The 23,774-nt window shown below is 31.6% G+C and overlaps 1 protein-coding gene across 1 annotated transcript in view; it reads right to left on the bottom strand.

Annotated features, from left to right (window-relative positions):
- Positions 1-23,774, bottom strand: part of LOC145260421 (signal recognition particle subunit SRP54-like) — a 52,247-nt gene that overhangs the window by 4,349 nt on the left and 24,124 nt on the right. The window contains exons 5-12 of the mRNA XM_080118406.1: positions 22,694-22,798; positions 15,097-15,221; positions 13,026-13,176; positions 10,390-10,449; positions 7,141-7,229; positions 6,002-6,189; positions 3,473-3,546; positions 3,256-3,364 (exon numbers count right to left, since the gene is read on the bottom strand). Coding sequence (XP_079974532.1) covers positions 3,256-3,364; positions 3,473-3,546; positions 6,002-6,189; positions 7,141-7,229; positions 10,390-10,449; positions 13,026-13,176; positions 15,097-15,221; positions 22,694-22,798 — 901 coding nt within the window. The remainder of the gene's footprint in view (positions 1-3,255; positions 3,365-3,472; positions 3,547-6,001; positions 6,190-7,140; positions 7,230-10,389; positions 10,450-13,025; positions 13,177-15,096; positions 15,222-22,693; positions 22,799-23,774) is intronic.

Below are 23,774 nucleotides of genomic sequence, written 5' to 3'. Positions count from 1 at the left end.
CTGAACGGATATGAAACCCTTTGTGCAAGATCTGCTGTTTTGAATAGACTCAAATCAATTTTTTATATTACATATCATATATATATATATAACAATAGAAAAATGCGAGTATGAAAAGTCGTATGGTTAAGCTTAAACATGGAAAAGAAAAGGACAAGATATTCTAGTAAAAAATATAAATTTATAACTTAAAATATTGCAGCATAAGAATTGATTATATAATGTTATAAATTGAATTTTTTTTTAAATTCTTAATGCTGCAATATTTTAAGTTATAAATTCATTATATTTTTTATTAGAATATCTTGTCCTTTTCTTTTCCATGTTTAAGCTTAACCATATTACTTTCATGCTCGCATTTTTCTATTGTAATCCATGATTTTTCTAGGCTTCCAGTAAATTCACTTGTTCTTTGTTTAATTTCAGTTTTATTTTTTTGCCCCCATAAACATAACATACACATATGTAAAACAATGTACGACACTTGTCTGCTTTTATTCTCTCTGTTTCACTTGTTACTTCTCTTTTCGTGAGAGCGGTGAATTAGTAGCAACACTATGCTATGGAAACCAGTCATAAAAAACGTCACTCACCTACTTACAAATTTTTACAATTTTGAACGCCAGCAAATTCATCATAACTTCTGTTTTTTACTGAATGAAAATTGAAAAAAAATTTTCACAATATAGCTGATTAGATGATCTATAAACTGTAATAATTGTTTGAAATCTGGTCGAAAAATGAGTGAGCAGTGAAGTTTTAAACAGTTCTAAATGACTAAAACTGCAATTTAACCATATATTCAAACACAGTAGTGTTTGAATTATATATATATATATATATATACTAGCAAAAGTACTCGCCGTTGACTGGGTTCAAAAACAGCCTACAGAAAATGGACTCTGATTTATAAAAGTATGATAGGTTATGAAAAGGAAGGGTTGTAAATTTGGGTTGAATTTGGGGATATCAAAACCAAAGCAAACTATGATGAAAGTAAAAATAAAATAGATAAACCACATAATTTATTATACCATACCTGTTCACACTGAAACACTTATCACAATATTCTGTGAATCTATATTAAAAAACCTTGTTAAACTTTGTGACATATTTCCATTCTATGGAGGTCAGGTGCGAATGAACACCCCATAATTTTATTATACCATATTTCTTCAAACTGAAATATAATTATAAAAGTATACTTACACAGATAGATATGAAAAGTCTTTATTAAAGTTTGTGCCTATTTCCATTCTATGGAGGCCAGGTGCGAACGCAGACCCCACAATTTTACTATACCATCCCTATTTAAGTTAAAACATACTTATCAAAGAATTCTTATGTAAATCTATAGTAAAAACATTTTTAAATTTTTTATTTCCATACTTTGTGGACCAGGCGCGAACGCAGACCCCACAATTTTAATGAATCATCATTATGCCAGATCAAACACATCCATTCCTGTGTCTCGATCCATCTTCTATCATTATATGTAATCAGTTTTTTAAAATAGTCAACCATATAAGAGCCTATTCGTGACACACACAGACATTCAGCTTTATATTTTATATATATATATATATATATATATTAAGTAATGTGATTTATAATTTAAAAGTTTTAAAATTTTTAAATTTTTATATATATATATATATATATATATATATATATATATACTAGCACTTAAAAAAAAAACAATAAAAAAAAGAGTACATGAACAGATATAGGCATGAGAGAAAAAAAGGGAAAGAACTGATTTGCCTTGTCCCCACTTCCAGTAGCAGACACACTGGAAGTTAGGGAATGCATTAGTATTGCTAATCTGTAATAATCTTGAAATTTGCTGCTGATAGTAAAATATGGCTTATATCTGATTGACATTTGCTTCAGAAAATAAAGATGGCTTTCATGTGAAAAATATTCTGAGCAGTATTTGCAAAGAAATTAATTTTTTTTTTTTTTCTGAACAACAAAATCTAGTGAGCTACTCATCCGAAAAATCACCTATTCATTGCAAGAATTATTTTTCAAACAAACACCTACATCAGAAACAAATTTTACAGATTAGGGCCCTTCAAATGGAAAGACACAGATATGTTAACTAGTAGGTATGAAAGAAAGAAATTCTGTAACAATGATATAATCGCAAATATTTTATAAGTAAAAGGAATGTCAGAAAATAAGTTGTACAATAAGTAAAGAACTTTGGAATTTAGTAAGTAGAAATGTTGCAATAAATTGAAGTGCTCCGTGCCAGACAGGCAAAGATGCCAAAAGCAGGTTTTGAGTAATCACTGCTCAAAGTTCGACAACATAGATGACAGAACGAAATACCATAGAAAATAGATATTTGAGCCACTGGTGGCTTTGCTTCTCTTGCACGGAGCGCCTCAACTGTTACAATACAAATAGTTTTAAAACCAGTTTGAATATTTACATTTAACAAAGTTGACCCTGCATACAAAATAGGTTAACAAAAACAAAGAATTGATCTTTTTACGTAAGGGTGACATAAACAGAAACGTTTTAGTTATATCTAGAGTTTTCCAGTTCGGGAGAGAAGTCGATTACCAGGGATCGGTGATTAGTCTTCATTTTTACATCGACAGAAGCATATAGGCCACATATAGCAAGATGTAAGAATCTAGAGAGACATGGTAAAAACACAGAGGGAATACAGGAAATAAATATAAAAATATAACATCATGGTGTTCCTTCAGATGAAGATGTCTTTTTTTTCACAGTTTCAAGTGCCAACCGCCAGAGAAAGGAACAATAAAATAAGGTACATTTCCTTTTGTCTGTGTGTCGCACAGACAAAAGATATGTTGAATGTGTTACACACACACATGAAATGACAACATTGAACAATATTATACATACATTTCAATAGACAAGTTTGGTGTCTGTACACACTGCAATATAACATATTTATTAACATGAATACTGCACATACATCCAATATGAACATTAACCATTATTATGAATACGTTTATATAGACAGTTGCTATTTTACATAGACTTATTTGACAACATTTATACATGAACATTATACATTTAATTATGGAATACATATATACACAAACTAGACGATACAGCATTTAAAGAGAAACTATGGTGTGTATGTGTGTGTGTGTGTATGTATATATATATATATATATATATATATATATATATATGTACACTTGGTTTAGTTATATGATTTATATATACATCCGCTGTACAACACAAATGCTAACATGTTATACTCACCCTGATCGTTCATACTGTCCATAATGGTCATAAGTTTCTTTAAACGAGCCATTGATTCCTGTTCACTGCCTTTGCTCATAAAATCACTTCCAAAACCTGGAATCATACCCTAAGAAACAAAACCAAAAGAAAATTGACATCATGAAAAGTCATAAGTTGAGCAATAAGTTTTTAAAACAAAAAAAAAAAAAGAAAGAAAGAAAAAAATTATATTTACCATAATCTGTCCAAATGGCCCCATTTTCATAATGTTTTGAAACTGTTCATACATGTCTCGCAATGTAAACTGACCTGCAAAAAGCAGAATGATAGATATGATGATTTAAGCTATTGAAGAATTAAAAACAAAATAAGGCAGTATTCTTCAACCAACAAATTTTACTTGTCCTTCAAATAACGTTTATAAAATGACATCCAAGTTATTACATATACCAATTAAGACGTGTAAGTAAAGTGCGTCTATGAAAGCAGGAACTCTACGAATATCTTCCTCTGATCAGAGAGAGAATAACTAAATTTGCTGGTGACTGCTGAAGGCAAGGGCGTAGCAAGGACAGACTTGGTGAGGAGGGGGGGGTCAAACTTTTGTAGCAAAAATTGTACAAAATATGTTTCATTCGTTTTATTTTAGTAAAGTTTCATTTTGTTCATCTTTTATTATAATTAGGGCAAACCTAAAAATTGGAATTAATGCTAATTAAATGTTCTTATAACATGAAATTTAAACATTTTGATTGATTTATGAATTTTTTTTTTTATAATTACTTTGTTAAATTACTCAACCTGGTTAATAAATGCAATTTTTTGGCCATTTTGTATTGATGTTTCTGATAAGGGAGAAGAATTACTGTTTACTGGATGGGCCGTTGTTTTAAGTCGTGTAGATATTTTCAATCATCTCATACTATTCATCATCATTCAACAGTCAATCCATGTCATTAACCCTTATCTTCGAGTGTCTTTTAGGCCCCGATAAGTGGTGACTCATTAGTAAAATCACAATGAAAATAAGAACCAAGATGAGAATAGTAGTCTGAACAATCCAAATTATCAATCCTTATCTCAAAAATTCTGAGACATAAATTTATTCCTGTAAGAATTCAGTATAAAAAAAATATTTTAAAAATCACTGTTGTATAATTAATAAAAATTCTAAACATTACGAAAAATGATTGAATAGGAGATCAGCTAAAACTATTTATTTTTTACAAGAAATAAAAAAATCTTTACATTATTAATCTATTTTCTAATTTAAAATAGCAAAAGTTAAGTGAAAACAAAGGGAGGTAAGTTAGTTTGTCATATGAAACTAGCAGCAAAAGCAATAAAATTTTGATAAATTTTATTTTTTCTTGTAATTATTTTTCTATTCAATCATTTTTCCATAATATCTGGATTTTCTTCTGTTTTTTTTTTTTTTACTATTTCGACATGACAGGTAATCGCATAATAGTGTTTTACTTAAAAGGATTTTTTTGCTATCCAAATACCAAAAAAAAAAAAAAGGAGGGGAAGGTTGATAAAGTGTGTGAAGAAGAAAGCAGGGAGAGGAAAAAGGTAAAAATGAAAATCTTGTAAACGTTTCCAAAAAGTGAAGGCATTTTCTCATTTGAAAATCTATCCTCATCTAAAATAGTGCAAAACAAAGATTCCCAATTGATATGAGGTTTCTGAGATCGTAAAAATACAACTACGAAATACTTAGGACCTCTATCCAGTCATAGCTGACGGAACAAGAGCACGCTACTCCCGTGAAGTAAATAAAGGGTTCCGCTCGAAATTCCATCCATATTCTCGAGTTCAACACGATACACTTGAAGGTCGGAGGTTACATCGACCGAAACGTGAAAATCACACTCAAGATGAGAAGAGTAGTCCAATGAATCCAAATAATACAAAAGATTCCTAAGTTTAAAAAAATACAACTGAAGAAGGTCGGAGATCATATTTGCTGAAAAAATTGTGGAAATAAAACCAAAATGAAGAGTAGTGGTCCGAATAATCTGAATAATACAATTTATCAATTCTCGTCTCAATAAAACTGGAACATAAATTTATTCTTGCAAGAATTCTTGTAAGAAAAAAAAAAAAAAAAAAGTACTTGTACACTTTAGTCAAGACATTAAAAAATGAAAATATCGAAAAAAAGGTTATATTATACGTATTCGTTATGAAACAAAGTTCTCCGAAAAAAAATTTCACTTAATTTCATCAAGTAGTTTTTTTGTTTTTTTTTACAGTGAAAAAACAATTTGTTATGATACCGAGCAAAAGGTTCGATTTTTAGGAAGAAAAGCTAGTAATAAAAGACAGAGAAGTAGTGGCGGCGTTTTACATTGAGTTATCTCCCTGTGGCCTGTTGTTCAGCTTCAGAAAATTTCACAATGGCTGACTTCTACGCGTTCTCATAAGAACGTGTTTTTCCGAGATCTTCAGTTCAAAACGGATACGTACAATATAACCTTTTTTCGATATTTTCATTTTTTTTATGTCTTAACTAAACTGTACAAGTGCCAAAAAAAACAGTAAAAATGAGATAGAGAGAGGTAGAAAGAATCAAAAAGTAAAAGTTTTTTTTACAGATCTTTTAAACATTTTTTTTTTTTGAAACATTAAGTCATTTTCTTATTTTGAGATTTTAGAAAAGGAAATCTCCACCACTGAAAACAAGCTCACACAAAAAAAATAAAAAATATAAAAAAAAAAAAACTTCCTCAAAAATGAACTCCATTTTTTTCTTTCATACCTTGTTTCAATTTCTTCATGAGTTCTTCATTATCATCCAATTTCAATTCATTGACTCTGTCGATGAGGCCCTCGATGTCTCCCATTCCTAAAAGTTTGCTGACAAATGGCTGTACTTTAAACGGTTCAAAGTCGTCAATGTGTTCTCCAGTACCAATAAAAATAACAGGACTTTTTGTGGCAGCCACGCTAGAAAAAGAAAAAGATCTGTTTTGGTTTGGTGTTCAGAAAAAAAAAAAAAAAATCAATTTGATGAGGTGACGTAAAGAAATGCCACCCATGTAATTATTACAATAAATAAAGAGAAAAGACTAAAAGGGAGGATATCAAATGAGCCAAAGTAAAATGAAAGTAAAAAGATGTCTGGATAACGCTGGGTGCATACCGCTAGTAATATATACTAGCAGGACCTGTGGAAATTCCACAGCGGACTCTTTCATATGTAATATATTGATGATTGCATTCTGTGGATGTTAAGCATAAATGGAGATGCCCTGATATTATTGTAGCTCTTTTGTTAAAACTGCAAAAATATTTATCTAAGCTAGCAGGGACACCCAGCATAGCCCAGTTGTAAAATATGCTTAAATATGATATTTTAATTTATGCAGATTTCGTATATATATTATAGAGTCAACTTTCTATCAATTTTTATATATTATAAAGTTGTGATTTCAAAAATAAAAAAACATCCATATGACTTGGGTGCATCAGCTTGAATTGAAACCGAAACCAAAACTTACAAAGAATTCTTGGTAAAATCATTTATAAAAAAAAAAATCGATCACTCGTGTGCCATCAGCTATAATCGAAACCGAAAACCAAAACTTATGAAGAATTCTTGATAAAATTATTTATTACAAGAAATGGAAGGTCATAACAAACAACAATCACTTTGAAGAAAAAATGTAAGCATAACACACAGAATAATACATACACACACACACTCTCGTATTAATATATATATATATGTCTATACATACTCCTATAATTTTTTTTGTGTGTGTATTGACATTCATATTAAAAAACCTTTTTTCTATTTTATTATATCTATATTTATTTTTCTCTCATACACACACACACACAAAAAGTCTTTTTTGTTAAATAAAACAGAATGATGTAATACACGCTATAACTTACGCACTAAGGGCACCACCACCTTTTGCATGACCATCAAGTTTGGTGATGATCACAGAACCAATGTCTACTTTTTCTTTGAAGGCACGAGCCTAGAAAAAAAAAAAAGAACAAGAAACTTGGCATGAGATCTCATCAGGATTTTATCATAAGCATTTAAACGAGCAATTTTTCTTGTATATGTATTAAAATTCTTGCACCAGAAGAAAAAGAAAAAACTTCTCTGCATTATACATCTTTGCAGACTATAAAAAAATAAAAATCAATTTTTTTAACAGCTTGCAATGTTTAGTACAAGCATGGTTACCTAGCGTTGCCCAGGGGCATGAACAACAAAATAGAAATGTTAAAGTATGTGTAACATATTTTTTTTTAAATCTCTCTATATCTTTAAACTTTCGCCCTCTTCCCATTTAAAAAGATTTCCATTTTTCCAACAAAGGAAAGAACAGATACTATACTTTTATCTTAAGCTGAAACCTAAGAAAGTTTATAATAAGAATTCAACAACACAGTAAATAATAAGAATTCAGCAACACACTAAGAATTCAACAACACACTAACATAATTAAACAACATACTATCTATGAACCTATCAGGTTTCTAAAACCACAAAGGATTGCTAGAAACATAAAGAAGCATTAAATGTGATTCAAGTTTTTATTTGATGAAAATAGATCAATGTTTATGTTTAATGCCATAGCTGCAACTTGAATTATTGAAGTCCTAATTAAAGCAAAATTTCAGCAAAATAACGCTTATAGTCAGCTTACGCACTTCTTAATTCCTAACATAGCGACACCGGAAGCGATTACAAGGCAAATTAGTTCCTTCACTTTTATTGTTCTTCAGTATTTCTATTGTGAAGAGATTTATTAGAATAAAATATAAGAAAAGGACACTATCAGAAAATTATACAAAATTAAAAAAAATTAAAAATAACATTAGTCTTTTTTATTTTTCAAATAAAAAAAAAATCATTTTTATAATTTCATAAACATATTTCTTATAAAATTTCAAATAAAATAAAAACTTTTTATTTAATTTCGTTATTAAAAGTGCAAAGAAAGACTAATTATGTTATTTTTATTTGTATACTTTTGTAATTTTTATTGTATATTTTTTAATTATGTCCTTTTCTTCTATTTTATTTACATAAATTGCTTTTCAACAGAAATACTGAAAAACAATAAAAACTGATAACTAATTTCCCTTGTCACCACTTCCGGTTGCACTATGTCGGAAGTTAGAAAGTACATTAACTGACTAATGTAATTATGTCGCATTCCTATTATGTTACCTAGCATCTTCTCTTCTGAGGAGAAGCATTAGGCTTCGAAATACCATGGGATAAAGAGTTTTCAATTACCCTACACCCCAAATTGATGTATAACCTTATTGAATAAATCTATATATATTATTATATAGTTTTATATCATCATTTTCTTTTTTTATTGACTACTATATATATATATATATATATATATATATATATATATATATATATATGACATGGGTCCCATCGGACAGAATGGAAATCAAAACATACAACTTTTTACCATCATTCCATAGCCTAAAAGATGGAATCGCTCGCTCGTCGAAGACAAGATGCAAGAAAGTAAACAAGGTCCAGAATCTTATAATTATATATATATATATATAATGTCATACAAACGGTCGGGTTTCAATCCTGGCTTGAGGTAGTTGCCTGTCTAGCTGCACTGATGAGCTGTGAAACAGCGAAACAGTACTGTATGTGGATTACTATATATATATATATATATATATATATATATACACACAAAATATTTACCGGGTATCTCATCTAACCAAAGGAGAAACCAAGGAATCATGCCTACTTCGGATTGTTACCTTGTGCCTTGGAAGAATTATGATACGCATTGGATCCGTTTACCTCCCTGCTACCAAAAACTCACTTTAGGATTTACCATACAATCTGAATATGAAGTTCAATATCCTTTTCATTTTGAACCAATATCTAATTTCCCTTACTCTATGATTTAAAAACTTTTAATTATGATTTTCTATGTTTATTGCATTTAGCAAATTAGGTATAAACCATTTATAATATTTGCTAATATTTTTTCCTCTGAGGAGATAGATAAATATCGAAAACCTATAGGTTAAGGAAATATATTTATTGAAATGTATTCTTTGTCTTGCATATAATAAAAATTCTAGATTTGAAATTTAAGCGTTTCACATCATAAAATTTAAATTACTAAATTATGATATATATATATATATATATATATATATACTAGCAGGGGTGCCTGGCGTTGCTCGGGTGTTTGGAGGTGTATGCTGTGCAAAAAAAGCAAAAAAACAAAAAAAATGGTTAATTTTTTAAAACTTTGACCCCTATTATGACCCCTTAAAATTTATTGTTTCGGGCTCAAATCACTTTATTAAGTTAGATCCATGTTCAAGGAACCTATATCTAAAATTTCAAGTGTCTAGACCCAAAATTGTCGGAGGAGTTTGGTAGAGTTCTTAAAGGTCAAATCGTTGAAATTTGACCCCTTAACAGCCAAATTTCTGGCTGACACCCGTCACATCGATTTTCCCAAATCTCAGTACCCGGTATTTCAAATTTCGAGTCTATAGACTAAAAATTGACAGAGTTATTGCGTAGGGAAATGTACACAGACAGACAGACAGACACGTTCACTTTTATAGATATATATATACATATGTATATATGTGCTAAAACGTTTTTATTTTAAATTCTATCAAGCATATTAGTTAAATGAAGCAAATCATCTAATAAGAAACCATAAAAAAATGACTAAGTAATCAATTAACGCTCGTTTTTTAAAAGGAGTATATAAATTAGTTCATTTTCATGTAGTTGCTTGCATATTCATGACTGAGTATATTAAGTTTGTTTTAATTATTTTTAAGTAGAAAAAGTAGGTTTTTAATATCAATGTCAGAGTGAGAAAAAAAAAATCAACTTTATAGATATACAGGTAACCTTCAAATAAATGAGGATTACCACCAACAGGTGCGGTGTAAGTAAACAAACTGATTGCGCAGAACACACAAAGCTATCTGCTGGATGTCCAATAAACCAGTTTCACAGCAGCGAGAGATTATCAAGTGCCCTCTCATGATTTTGGTCAGATTAAAAATGTATTGAACTATCAGTTGTCAAAAAAAATAAATAAATAAAAAAAAATTAAAAAATTAAAAAAAATAAAAGATAGAATTAAAAAAAAAATCCCTTACCTGAGCTTCACAAGCTTGACCAATGGAAGCATCCATAACAAACACAACATTATTAGGATCCTGCAAAAAGAATAAAAGATTATTGGGCATCTGTATTCAAACATATTTAACAAGATGACCAACCTAACATTGTCCAGAAGTTTTAACTTTCATCTTATTTTTTTTTATTTTTAAACTGCATAAATACAATTTAATGCTTCTTTGTTATTAGAGCGAAATTCAGAAATTGAAAGAAATCAATTTTCATTAAAAAAAAAATAAATAAAAATATATACTCATTTTATATAAATTTCAACTAAAAGCAATGTTATTTACTTAAGTGTAATATCACAATTAGTTAAATATTACTACATTATTACATAAAACAAGCATTTTCAAGCTTTATCAAAAAAAAAAAAAACGCTCCATCATATTTATTGGGGATATGTAACATAAAAAACAAGGGAAGTAATTCAGTTTGAAATTGGCACAAGATTTTCTAAATTTTCAGAAAATAACAACCTCCCCTGTTACATTATAATCACTTCTGTTTATTTATTTATCTTTTTTTTTTTAGCAAAACTTTCAATTTTCACTAATTTTCTTCAAAAATATTTTTCATTAATAATTCATTTTCTACCTCATCATTTTTCATAATTTTTGAATATGTTAATTATTGCAACATGACAATCAAGTAGATACCATTTGTTTTACTTGAAATCCAAAATTTTGATTTTTGAATTTTTCTCTAATAATGAAAAAGCACTTGTGATTTTTTTTTTTTTTTGCTTGCTACAAAGAATTCTATTAAAAATGTAGATGCAATTTCTCTGGAGCCACTTTGTCGCTATAAAAGTGAAAACTTAAAGAAAGTGACAATTGTTAGCTGATCATCTTCAGGCAATGTCATGATCATACCAACTCCATGCATCACTGTTGACCTGTCGCTCGTTGACTTACAAGACCATACTTACTGACTTATTTTAAGAATTACTATGAACCTGGGTAGTACCGAATGGGTGACCAGGTGCGGTCTAAGAGTAAACAGTCATACTGCCCTGCAAAAAACTAACGCCGTCATCTCCCTTGACTGGGATGAAAATGTGACTGCTTATTAATTCAATTTTACCTAGAAACTTTCTTCTTTGGTGGAAGTCAGTTGAACTGCCCGAAATGTATATTATTCCAGGTACAGGGTTACTATGATAATCCCCTATCCCTTACCCTGCATATGCAATGAAAATATTGTGTATTTTTTTTTATTTTTAGAGTTTAATGTTTAACTTGGAAGATGACAACAACTGCCTTTAATTATTTCCATTAAAAAATCATTTTCTCTGAAAGATAATAATGTGAGGTTCATTTTGAAGAACCAGAACAGTAGTACTGTAAAAGGCCCATCTTGAATAGAAATTGTTTTGAGCAAGACATACAACTGCTCTTTATATCATTGGGTAAAGGGTTAGTTCTTAGTTTACCACCCTGAAATCCATTGTTCCCAACCCTTTCTATTTACCCTATTTTCCAACTCTAATCCTATCCCCTACAGTTCTGTATCCAATGGTTAGATCTCATTTTACGAGCGTTAGAGATTGTTAAATCGGTCACCCCTACGTTGATTTTACTCTTAATTCCACTCTAATCCCCCAATACTTGTCAAGAGTCCCATCTGCGGGTTAAATAGAATTTAGCAATTACTGACTTATTTATCTACAAAACATTCATATAAAAAATAGAATCTATAAAATATTTGAAAATATTAACTTTGTTTGATGCAAGTCCGTACCTCACCCCACCTCTGAAAAAATACTAAAAATAAAGAAAAATCGTTTATGGTGTACGTACCTGTAATGGGAAAAAATATTATACACTAAAAATCACAAACTAATCAAGTAGTTTTATTAAAAACAAAAAAATATCAAATTTTATAGCTAAATAACAGTGGCAGGTTAGCATAAGTAGTACTATCACCACTACTACTACTACTACTACAATAAAAACAAAAAAAAAATATTTGTCATGATTTAACCAGATAGAAACTTCTCTCTTTTCTTTCTGTTTTTCCCCTTTTTTTAACCAATCAAATCGGAGAACCAAAAAATAAAAAGTAAATAAAAAGTGCAAAAAGAAGTTGAAGGAAGAGATAATAAACTGACTAGCGTATGTTGCTTTGGCCTCAAATACAACCACTATAAACTGGAAATAGGACCACATAAATTTATACTAACCTGCCACACAACAATCTCTCAACGCCATGTTCTAAGACAAGGGAGATAATTCCAAATAATTCAAACTTGAGAAATTTTAGAAAGACATTCTTAACTTTGGGGATAGAGTATTCGAAAAACTCAAATTCATTTAAAAATGATTTTCAACTTTACATCCTGGTGTCATGTGATAATAAAAACTCTAATTGATCCTTTTTATGCTGTTCAATAGTAATGGAATGTTAAAAAAAAAAAATTTTAACCCTAATAAAAATTTTAAAAAATGAAGAGACACTTCATTAAAAGTTTTCAGATAACCGATTGTTATTATCCACGTGGAAAATCGATTCCCAATTGTACTACCGTATTCCAGGATTTACCTTGTTATAGAAAAAAAAAATGTAAGAAAGCAAGAACAGAAAAAAAAAGTAGTCTGTTGCTTCTACTTACAATGGCATTGTATACTTGTAACATTTCTTCAAAAAGAGCATCTTCTTGTTTGTGTCGTCCACTCGTATCAACAACAATGATTTCAAAATTCTCAGCTATGAATTTTTCAACACCTTCTTGAGCAATCACAACAGGATCGATTTCTGTATAACTGATGAATCAAAAAGAAAAAAAAATGTAAGCGATTGTTGATGGTGGATATTAAACAGCAATTGTGTTTTGGAGAGAAAAGAAAGAGTAAGAAAGAAACTTGCAATATTACATTTTCATTACCGTTACAATTAAGGTTACAGAATCTCCCTAAATTCCTAAAATAGCCAACTCTGACTACTTATTTTTAAATCTCAAAAAAAAAAAAAACTTTGCGTTAGAGTGGGGAAAAAAAGCAAACAAAAACAATTTCTGTCAAATCCTAAAACCCAGAAAAACATTAAAGAAACAAAATCAGTTTTCATTCAATGAATTCTTTGTAAAAAAAAAAAATAAAAATTCATTTTTATTGGTTCTATCATTTTTTAGACTCGAAGGGCAGGGGGGTTATGGCATGTGTAAACACAAGGCAATACAGAGTTAAAGAGTTGCCCCGAGTGTCTTTGGTCTCTCCGTAGATGAGTTTGTCAGGACATCCTGACATGAGGATACTTTGCCTACAAATTAACGCCAACCAAATATTCAAAATAAGATTGTATCCAAAACCCAAATACCATCCCCTGTGCATCAACACTGACTCATGACAGAAATGGTGGGCCTTCTCCTACTGATGTTCCTACAAGTACCAACAATAAGCTCCACCAGATCAGATGAATTCTAGTCCTGGATTGGTTGGTTGTTTTTGTTTTATGGCATATCAACCCTTTTTAGGTCATTTAATGCCAATCCAGTGATTTTGAAGAAAAAGTTTTTAATAGAATATTTGTTTTTTTTTTTTCAAAAAAGTTTCTATTTAACCCATAGTTGGGACCCTAACAGGTACTACCACTCTGGGTCAGAATGGACCTGGGAACAATGGCAATTAAAGGGTGGCTCCACACTCCCCAAAGCCCACAAACTGGGGCCTCACCATCGGATATAGTTTAAGGTCATATCCAGGACCTCTAGTCCTGGAATCCAGCAAAACTAAACAAAGACAACAAGAAAAATAAAGTATAAAAATACTAAATTGGTTCATCAGAAAGAGGAATAATTATTCTTAATGCTTTATTTATTGGAGGTATAGAAAGTAGAACAGAACGGCAAACGAATACTCAGATATGTATGATATTATAAAAAGATCAAATGTTAGCTCCAAGAAGCGCCCTCCCCCCCGCCCCCCACTTGATCCCTGAGAATTGACTGAAGTAAAATGAAAAAAAAAGTGAAAATTTCTTTTGGAGATACAAAAAAAAAGGAGGTGAAAAAAAAAAATATATATATATATACTTGTAGGTAAAAAATATATATGATTGCAGTCTCCTCCTTTATATGAATACACTTGTTTCGTGAGAAAAGTATTAAATGAACATATTCTTTAAAAAAAAAAAAAAAACCTACCAAGAAAATTTCTGCCATCCTCTCTAAGGAAGAAATCCATCCATGACCATCCCACCCACCCCCCAAAAAATAAAGACGCTTTTAGGATGAAATTTCATAAATCGTAAAACTGAATTTCACATGAAAACAATGGTATCTACATATTCCTCGTATCTTTAAGATGATTATATCCAAAAAATTACGAAAATCGATAAGGTAGAAAATTATTTATTAAGAAAATAAAAAATGGAATTTGATGAAAATGATCGTAAGACACAGGAGAGTTCAAAAGGGAGGTGATTTTCCATCTTGATTTAAACAAGATGGCAGCAATTTTTCACCTGCTAACACGATTAAAGTTGTTTCTTTGTTTTTTTTTAAATAATTCAGTAATATTCAGGTAATTTGGAAGCTAACATTGTAATTTATTAGATTTGACAAAAAAAAAAAAGTCAGTAGAAACCATTGTTTTTATTTTATCTGAAAACTTCATTTATCAACTACAAAATTTCATCCTAATAGTGTAGAAGCCCCAAAAGAAAAAAAAAAAAGACACTCATACCTTCCATAAAATGGAATTCTGGCTTTGGTGGCATTCTGTTTCAACTGATCAAAGGCACCGGCACGAAAGGTATCAGCACAAATCAAACAGGTTTTCCAGCCTTTCTTATGGTAATAGTAAGCCAACTAAAAAGAAAAAGAAAAAAAAAAATAATAGGTATGTGTATATAATATACATATAATATGTAGCAATACACATGAACAAACTGAAATGGCTTAAAACATTTCAATAATGACATACATAGAAAGAGCTTGATTATGACAGCAGTACTCCATCTTGGAACGTATCTAGCTCTAATAGAGATAGAGGATTGTGTCAGAGATGAAGTACTTTATGGAGTGATAGAATGATCCAACCATTTTTATTAACAATCTTAGCAACAGATTCAATGTAAGTCTTTCATTTCAGAGTCCTAGAAACTTATCAAAGTTTTAATATGACTGGATACGCTACCTCCTCTCCTCAATTTGAATGCTTGGCACACCCCTGTCCTAGAGTTAGAATATATAGCATAAACACATTGGTTCTTTTTAGATTCTTAAAATTAAGCAACATTGAGCCTCGTTAGTATCAAATGGGTGACCATCTGGGGATACAAGGCATTGTATGTAGGAAGACGTCAATACCTTCATGCAAAAACCTGCTTGCAAATTTAATATTCCTTGACACTTCCTCCCTTGGAGGAAGCCGGTTCACCCTTCTAGACCATTGGCGTACATAGAAAATTTTCAGCCCGCCCAGACTACTGACATACACAGAAATGTTTTGCACGAGTTTAATCTTTATTTTGAAGTATTATATACAACTATATTTTTTTATTTATTTATTTTTTTTACTCATGTTCACCTCTTACAAAGCATATTGCCACTTGGACGTAAATGGCTACTATTTGGGGCCATGTCTAGGAAAGATTAACAAGATATTTGTTTATGTTACATTTAAACTTCTGCATATCAGTAGCAATACACATGAAAAAATTGAAATGGCTTAAAACATTTCAATAATGACATACCTAGAAAGAGCTTGATTAGTTAAGAAAGAATCTTTTTAAAGTTTTAAAATCCAATTAACATTAAGAAAGTTATGAGTATTTTTGTGCCTCACACATTTGGATATTTTCCCCTCTTTAAGACCATATGCGTTTTGTCACATTTTTTACACTACTTTTTCAGTAAAAATGTTATATCTTTGTTAAAACACAAGATTAAGCAATGAAATCTGCTATATAAGTGTATTTTGTGCAAGAAATTAGAATATGCTACTGAAAATTTCCAGAAATTAATGGTTTCCAAATAATCTGCAGTAAATACACATAAATATGCTGCAATTCCTTAAAAATGCCATGTATCCATTAAAAGAAAAGAATTTAGAGAACTCAAAGTTGAATTGTAAGGCATTTTATGCACACAAAAAAACTGAAATCGAAATCTAGGATTGTTTAAAAATGAATATATTGCAATATTCCGTTAACCCTTCCACATCTGACTACCTTTCCAAAATATGTGATTTTACCTTTGTAGGCAATTACATGTAAACACCTTGAAAAACTTTAATGAAAGATAAAAAAATATTATTTTATAATTTAATGTAAAATGATTCCCCATTTTGACTGTTTCCAGCGTTTTAGGGCAGTTAACCATTTTATTTTCAATAGGAGATAAATAGTGTGTGCTTTTTTTTTTTTTTCTAAAAACGATTATGTGTGGGTTTAAGATCTTTGTACAATTATCAGAGGGTGGGGAGATTACTACTCTGACTTTGGGTTAATGATAGAGTTAAGGGAAATTATGTTTGAACATCCTGAAGACTTAATAGAAACAAAGCAAAAGCAATTTTAGAATTTAAAGTGGGAGTTGGTTTCACATAAATTTAATGTAAAATAATTCACCATTTTAAGTCTATTCTAGTGTTTTACGTCAGTTGACCAATTTATTTTTTTATAAGAGATAAATTGTGCACTTTTCTTTAAGGAAGGATATGTTTTTGTTTTTTTAGATGCTTATATGTAGCTTACCAAGGAAGTTTGTTTGGTGGGGAGCTTGCCACTTGGACTTAGCATTATTGTTAGGGCTAAGGAAGGTTTTAAGGGGATGAGGCTTGCCACTTGTACCTAGAGTTAGAGGTAGGATTAAATGAATTTTTTTTTAAGGAGGTGTTTGACACCTATATTTATGGTTAGTGGTTCATAATTATTGGCTTTTGAAAATGTTATGCCTTAGATTTTGAACATAAAATTACTTTTAAATATGTAAACTTATATAAATGAGGAGTGTAACATTATTTCGTTAAAGTCTCCAGTTTAAAATGTTTTTATTTCTCTACCTGCACTTCGGGCTAAGATCACAGTTGTACTATTCTGATGCTACACTTCGTCTTTTCTATGCTCTGTCAGTGGAGGAGAAATCCTCCATGATTGAGACAATTTTTATTTTTGTTCCTATCCAGATTGCCCCCCTTTTTGAGGAGCTGGATTTTCTCCATATTAAACACTTTGTGTCTAACTCTGTCCTCATGGGAAGGAAAGTAAATAGGAACTTCATTAGAAATTGAGCACCCCCTACAAATATTTAAATATTAATTTTGCACTGTTTTTTTTTTTTATATATAATTGGGTAGATTAGTGTCCATTCGATTATAATCTGCTGAAATAAATTGTGAAAAAGATATTGGATGTGAGGAGGGGTGTACTGCTCGCACACATGAAGCAAAAAAAAAAAAATAAAAGAAAGAAAAAAATCATATTTCACATTTTCAGTTGTTCAAAACAAAACACCGTTTAATTCACCATTAAAAATTAATACAATGGATAAAAAGGCTCACAAGTTACATATTTACAAATCTTATTTTCTTGTCTTTTCAACCATATAAATATTTTTTAAATTTGACCAGAAATAATGCCAGAATTGTTGGGATTGCTTTAATTATATATACTGATAACCGAATAGCTCGAATTAAGCTAATTCTGTTCTGATAACTAAATAGCTCCAACTAAACTGAAGAATATTTTTTTTTTATTCATATTTTCATTTTTTAATTCGTTCTGGAATAAAATGTTAACAAAAAAACGTTTGTTTACAGCAATACTATTGCTGATAGTATTGCTGCTACTACAGATAGTTTTTAGATACTTTTTAAAAATAGAACGATTTTCTTCCAGGTATCATGATTTTAAATTGCTCGCTACCACAAGAGAAAACTATTATACTAACAGTAAAAAGATTAATTTATTCAGAAGTAGGTGTCCGAAGAAATTTTTTTTCAAAATTTTCAATACTGGTCATGTTGAAGTCTTTTTTTTTTAACAACAAAAAAACAAAAGGTCAAAAGTATTTCGGACACCCCGAACTATTAAAAGTGGCATCTCTTCTGGTTAGTTTCCAAATTTCATGACAAAATTCTTAATACAAATCGGGGAGGGAGGTCATTACAAAATCTTACCGAAAATACGATTTTATGTTTACATTTTTATCACTTTATTTGCTTAAAACACTTAAAATATATAATGTACATTTCAAACAAAATGGTGGTATTTTTAGGACTTAAAGTGCTTTAGTTTTTAAAATATGACGATCTTAGCAGAATCATCTTGAAATCTGTGATTATCCAAAGCATTTTTTATCGTCCGTGTGTATTACTAGTATATGTTTTATTAATGGACTTTTTGTAAAAAAAAAAAAAAAAAATTGTATAAATAGGTGGAATGAAGAGAAGAAATACTAATTGACCCACTTTTAACCCTCATTTGTTTATCAAATTTTAATTGTCCATTATCCGTTAACTGACATCATGAAAAAAAATTGCAACACAAAATTGCATTTTAAAACTTTCCAAATTGCTTTTTCATGGTTTAGAGTCCTTTGTTAGGAATCTATATATATAAAAGCGAAAATGCGTGTGTGTGTGTGTGTGCGTGCGTTTTCATGTATGTCCACGGAAGGGTTTATTCCTCTGCCTTCTCGTGGGAGTCGTTCCTTCTTAAAACTTTTTATATCATGAATAAATGATAATATCTATGAGTTAGGAACGGGGGTCACGTGTGTGTATTTAATTTGCCCGACTTTGAAAAGCTAAATATTCAACATTTTTCGATCGCTGCATGTGGATTCGTCTTTTTCGTATAATGAAACAAAAAAAAAACTGCCCCGCAGTCAAAGTTGACCTCATTAAGTCATCAAGTACAGGCACCTGTCAATTCTTAATACTGAAATAAATTCAAACATATTTCCGTTACTTATTTTTTTTTGGGGGGGGGGGGGGGGGGGGGCGAACGGTTAATATCGCACGTTATTTTTCACACTTTATTTTCCAAATTCGCCTGAAGGCTTCGGGTTCAATCCTTCCTACTTACCTACCAAAAGTTTTTTTAAACCCCCCCTCCCCCCGACACAAAAACCCGGACAACAAGATCTGTTTTGATTTACCCAAAACCACACCTTGAAACACCCGGGTATCGCCGGGTATCCTCACTAGTTTATACTAAACTACACGTGTTATACTTATTAACCTTATGTTATATAGTTGGCGAGCAGAAAATTAAATTATCTGTTATTCGTCTATCTATCAGTTAATCTAAGTAGTGTATCTATCTATATATCTATCGATCGATCTATGTATCTATCTAACTGGAGAAGTAAACAAGAGATATGAAGTTATGTTTTGATAAGATCATTAAAACATATCAAAATATGTCAGACTCAGTGAACTGGTCAAGTTTGCATCGAAATGTCTGAAACAGCTGATCGGAAGGACGTGTCGGTTGTCACGTGTTCCAGTTTGTTGGACAGTGTGGAGTTGGAATTCATACATCAAAGAGCAGATAGGTTAATGGATCGTCTTCTCCTCTCCCCTGGGAAGGAGGTGATATGTCTCAAAATGGAAACTAAGAGAAACTTTTCTGCATATCAACACCTGGGAAGTAATAAAATCTTATATAAAACAAATCATTTTTTTTTTATTACATTTTCACCCCAAACAAGGCACATTGCCACTTTGGTGTAGGGGGCTACTATCAGGGGCACAACTACTGGGGCACTATGTAGGGATTTGGGCAGCAAGATGTCGGTTCACGTTGCACTTGAACTTCTGCATGTCAGTACAGTTAGGGAAGCAGGAACCTGGAATGGAATTCCAGAGTCTAGCGGTTCTGGGGAAGAAACTACTGGAGTAGAAAGATCTTTTACATCTAGGGATCTCTAGTGTGTGGGGGTGGGATTTAGTTGCCTGTCGGGTTTGTCGAGGGTGTCTACGTCGTGGGGGCACAAGTGTCTGCAGTTCGTCAGAGCATTCACCATTAAAATACTTGTAGAACAAGCAGAGGGATGCAACGTTTTGTCGATGGGACAGAGGCTAAAGCTTAGATGACAGTTCAGGGCCTATCAGATTGGCGACTCTTTTTTTTAACCTTGTCTAGGAGCGAGAGACTAGTAGCAGATGCACCAGCCCAAATGTGACAACAATACTCCATACATGGGCGAATGGTGGCCTTATAGAGGTACAGGATACTTTCAGGTGTCAGTAGTTTTCTAGCACGGTAGAGTGCCTACCTTTTTCGCAGCGGCCCTGGCAATGTTTTCAATATAATTGTTCCAACTCATGTTTCTTGTGAATGTTAGGCCAAGCAGTTTGAAAGATGTACTCTCAGACAGGGAGTCACTGGCCATTGCTATTGGTGGCAGAAAAGGTTTCTTGTAATTATTGAAGGAGACCAGTTTAGTCTTGGCAGCATTGAATGTGACCATCCATTTATGTCCCCATTCCACTACAGATTGGAGGGCATCCTCTAGTGTTTTTGCCATTTCTTTAGATATGTGTTCATTTGTTTTCCTGTCATGCCTGTTATAGAGTGTAGTGTCATCAGCATATATACCCATCTCAGAGGCAGTTTTGTCTGGGAGGTCATTAATAAATATCAGGAACAATAGAGGTCCAAGAATAGACCCCCTGAGGCACTCCTGCATTTATATCACACTGTTTAGATGTTCGACCGTCAAGGACAACCTGGATTTTTCTCTTATCTAAGAAAGATTTAATTATGTTAAGTATTCTACCAGTGATACCGTATGATTTAATTTTCCTGAGGAGACCCTTGTGCCATACCCTGTCAAAAGCCTTAGATATATCTAGAGCTACCGCTCTACCCTTCCCCGCTTTGTCCAGTGAATGGTATATACGTTCAGAGATTACAGTGAGGATGTCAGCTGTGGAACAGGCTTGTCTAAATCCATATTGTTCGTCAGTCAGAAGTTTAGCATCTGTAAGGTGCCAGACTAGAGCATGGTTAATTATGGTCTCAAATATTTTGGCGAAAAGTGGGAGGAGGCTAATGGGGCGATAATTTGATGGGTCAGTTCTTTCGCCAGAATTCTTGAATATTGGTACCAGAGAAGCAGTTTTCAACAGCCCGGAAAGCATGATTCATTAAGGCATTTGTTGTAGAATTTGGAGAGAACTGGAGCTACTTCGGCTGAGCACTTTTTTAATAGCACAGCTGGGATGAGATCAGGTCCACATGCTTTTGAAGTGTCAAGATTTTTTATGATAGCCTGTACCTGAGCAGGGGTGATTTTTAGATTGTCTAGCGTGGCGTCTGTCCGCAAAGGAAAGTCAGGCAGGGGGTGGTTGGAAGGGTCCAGTGTGGAGTTCGAGGCAAACCGGATGGCAAGCATATTAGCCTTGTCGGTTGCTGAGCAAACAACCTCGTGATTGTTGGTTATTGTCTTGGATCGTTTGAAATGTCTTCATCCAAGGACAGATGAAATTCTCAGGTGTACCAAAAGACAGAGAACCAACAGCGCTATTGAAAAGGTATGTCATAAATACATGTCTGACACACACACGCACACATCAACATCTAGACGCGACTAATCAGGCCGTAAAATAAACTGTATAGATATATGTAGATAAGACAACATATGGTTCAATTAGTGTAGAACCATCAGACATTCAGTTAGGCCATGTATACGTTGTTTTACGGCATATCAATCCTTTTCAGGTTATTTAATGCCAAATCCAGTGATTTTGAAGAAAATTATTTTAAAGAATATATTTGTTTATTTTTTTCAAGTCGGTTTCTATTCAACCCATAGTTGGGACCCTAACAGGTACTACCACTCCAGGTCAGAGTGGACCTGGGAGCAATGACAATTAAAGGGTGGCTCCACACTCCCCAAAGCCTGCAAGCTGGGGTCTCACCATTGGATATAGTTCAAGGTCATGTCCAAGACCTAGGCCATGTATACACTCTGTATACATACTCAAACATCACCCCACTACATAACATGCGTTTTGGTACCTCACAATACAACACCTATATTAGCTAAGTCAGTATGGTCCCCATGATAAAAAATACTGTAACATTTATTCCCTTAGAGTAATCTGGGACTTAATTAATACAGGAGGCAAAGTAAAAATTACGTTTTTTTTTTTATTCTTACTAGTAGTTGTTGAAAATTGGAAGGGAAGGATAAAGATACATTAAAAAAAAAAAAAAATGATGTTATTCAAACTTTTGAACTCTTCTTTTTTGTTATCCATGCCTTTGGGTAATGCCAGATAGCCATGCTAGCTTATTTTAAAAGAGAAAACAAAACCCACTTACTTTGGTACAGGTGGTAGTCTTACCACTGCCCTGAAGACCAACAAACATAATCACATTAGACTTTCCTTTTGTTGGTTGCCATGCACGGACTTTGGGATCAATCAGCTGCAAAACAAAAGGAAAAAAAAACTTGACACCAAAGTAAATAATATATCGCAACAGGGATTAATCATTTTTTCTTATCTACATATTTCATGTTAATTTTATTTTTATTTCGGACTATTAGTCTCATCTTTATTAGTTGTTTTTTTTTTTGTTTTTTTTTTTGTTTTTTTATTATTTTTTTTTAATCTTTTTATTGGTTCACAACGTTTCGGCCAACTTCCTCTGGCCTTCGTCAGGTGGTAACCGCGACGAATAGGAACTATCCGTTGCGGTTACCACCTGACGAAGGCCAGAGGAAGTTGGCCGAAACGTTGTGAACCAATAAAAAAAAAAATAAATAAAATAAAAAAAACAACTAATAAAGATGAGACTAATAGTCCGAAATAAAAATAAAATTAACATAAAATGCTCATCTCAAAATAAAAAAATTCCAATTAAGGAATAATATATATATATATACATATTTCATGTATTTACATAAAATTTGATAAGAAGATATATTTTATGTATTTACATAAAATATATCTTCTTATATTTCATGTATCAGGGCTCTACATTGCGAGTGAAACAGTCACATTTGCGAGTAATTTTTCCAAGTGGCGACTAGAAATAATGAAACACTTATCTTTTGGTGATTGTATTTCTTTCACTGAGAATCTTCCAAAGCTCACTACTGAGCGAAAAATATCTTTCCAACTTTTTTTTTTTTAATAAAATGAACAAAGTTAAATTATTTAAACAATAAAAGTTTAATAGAGTAATATAATCTTTTTTTTAATGAAGGCTGTTTAAAAAAATATCTGAGGAAATTTGAATGCTTATACCTTCAAATATAAACATAAAATTTGTTGTACATTTAGGATTACTTATTAAAAATTAAAAAAAAAACACAGAAAAATCTTTATGATGTACATACTCGTCACAGAATGAAGATGTCATATTCTAAAAATCATGTGGGTTTGGCTAGTAAACGAAA

This window comes from Euprymna scolopes, chromosome 36 (genome assembly GCF_053919585.1).
Source record: "Euprymna scolopes isolate OS-2025 chromosome 36, ASM5391958v1, whole genome shotgun sequence".
NCBI lineage: Eukaryota > Metazoa > Mollusca > Cephalopoda > Sepiida > Sepiolidae > Euprymna > Euprymna scolopes.
Note: the sequence above shows the minus strand (reverse complement) of the source record. Positions and strands in the feature narration are given on the sequence as shown.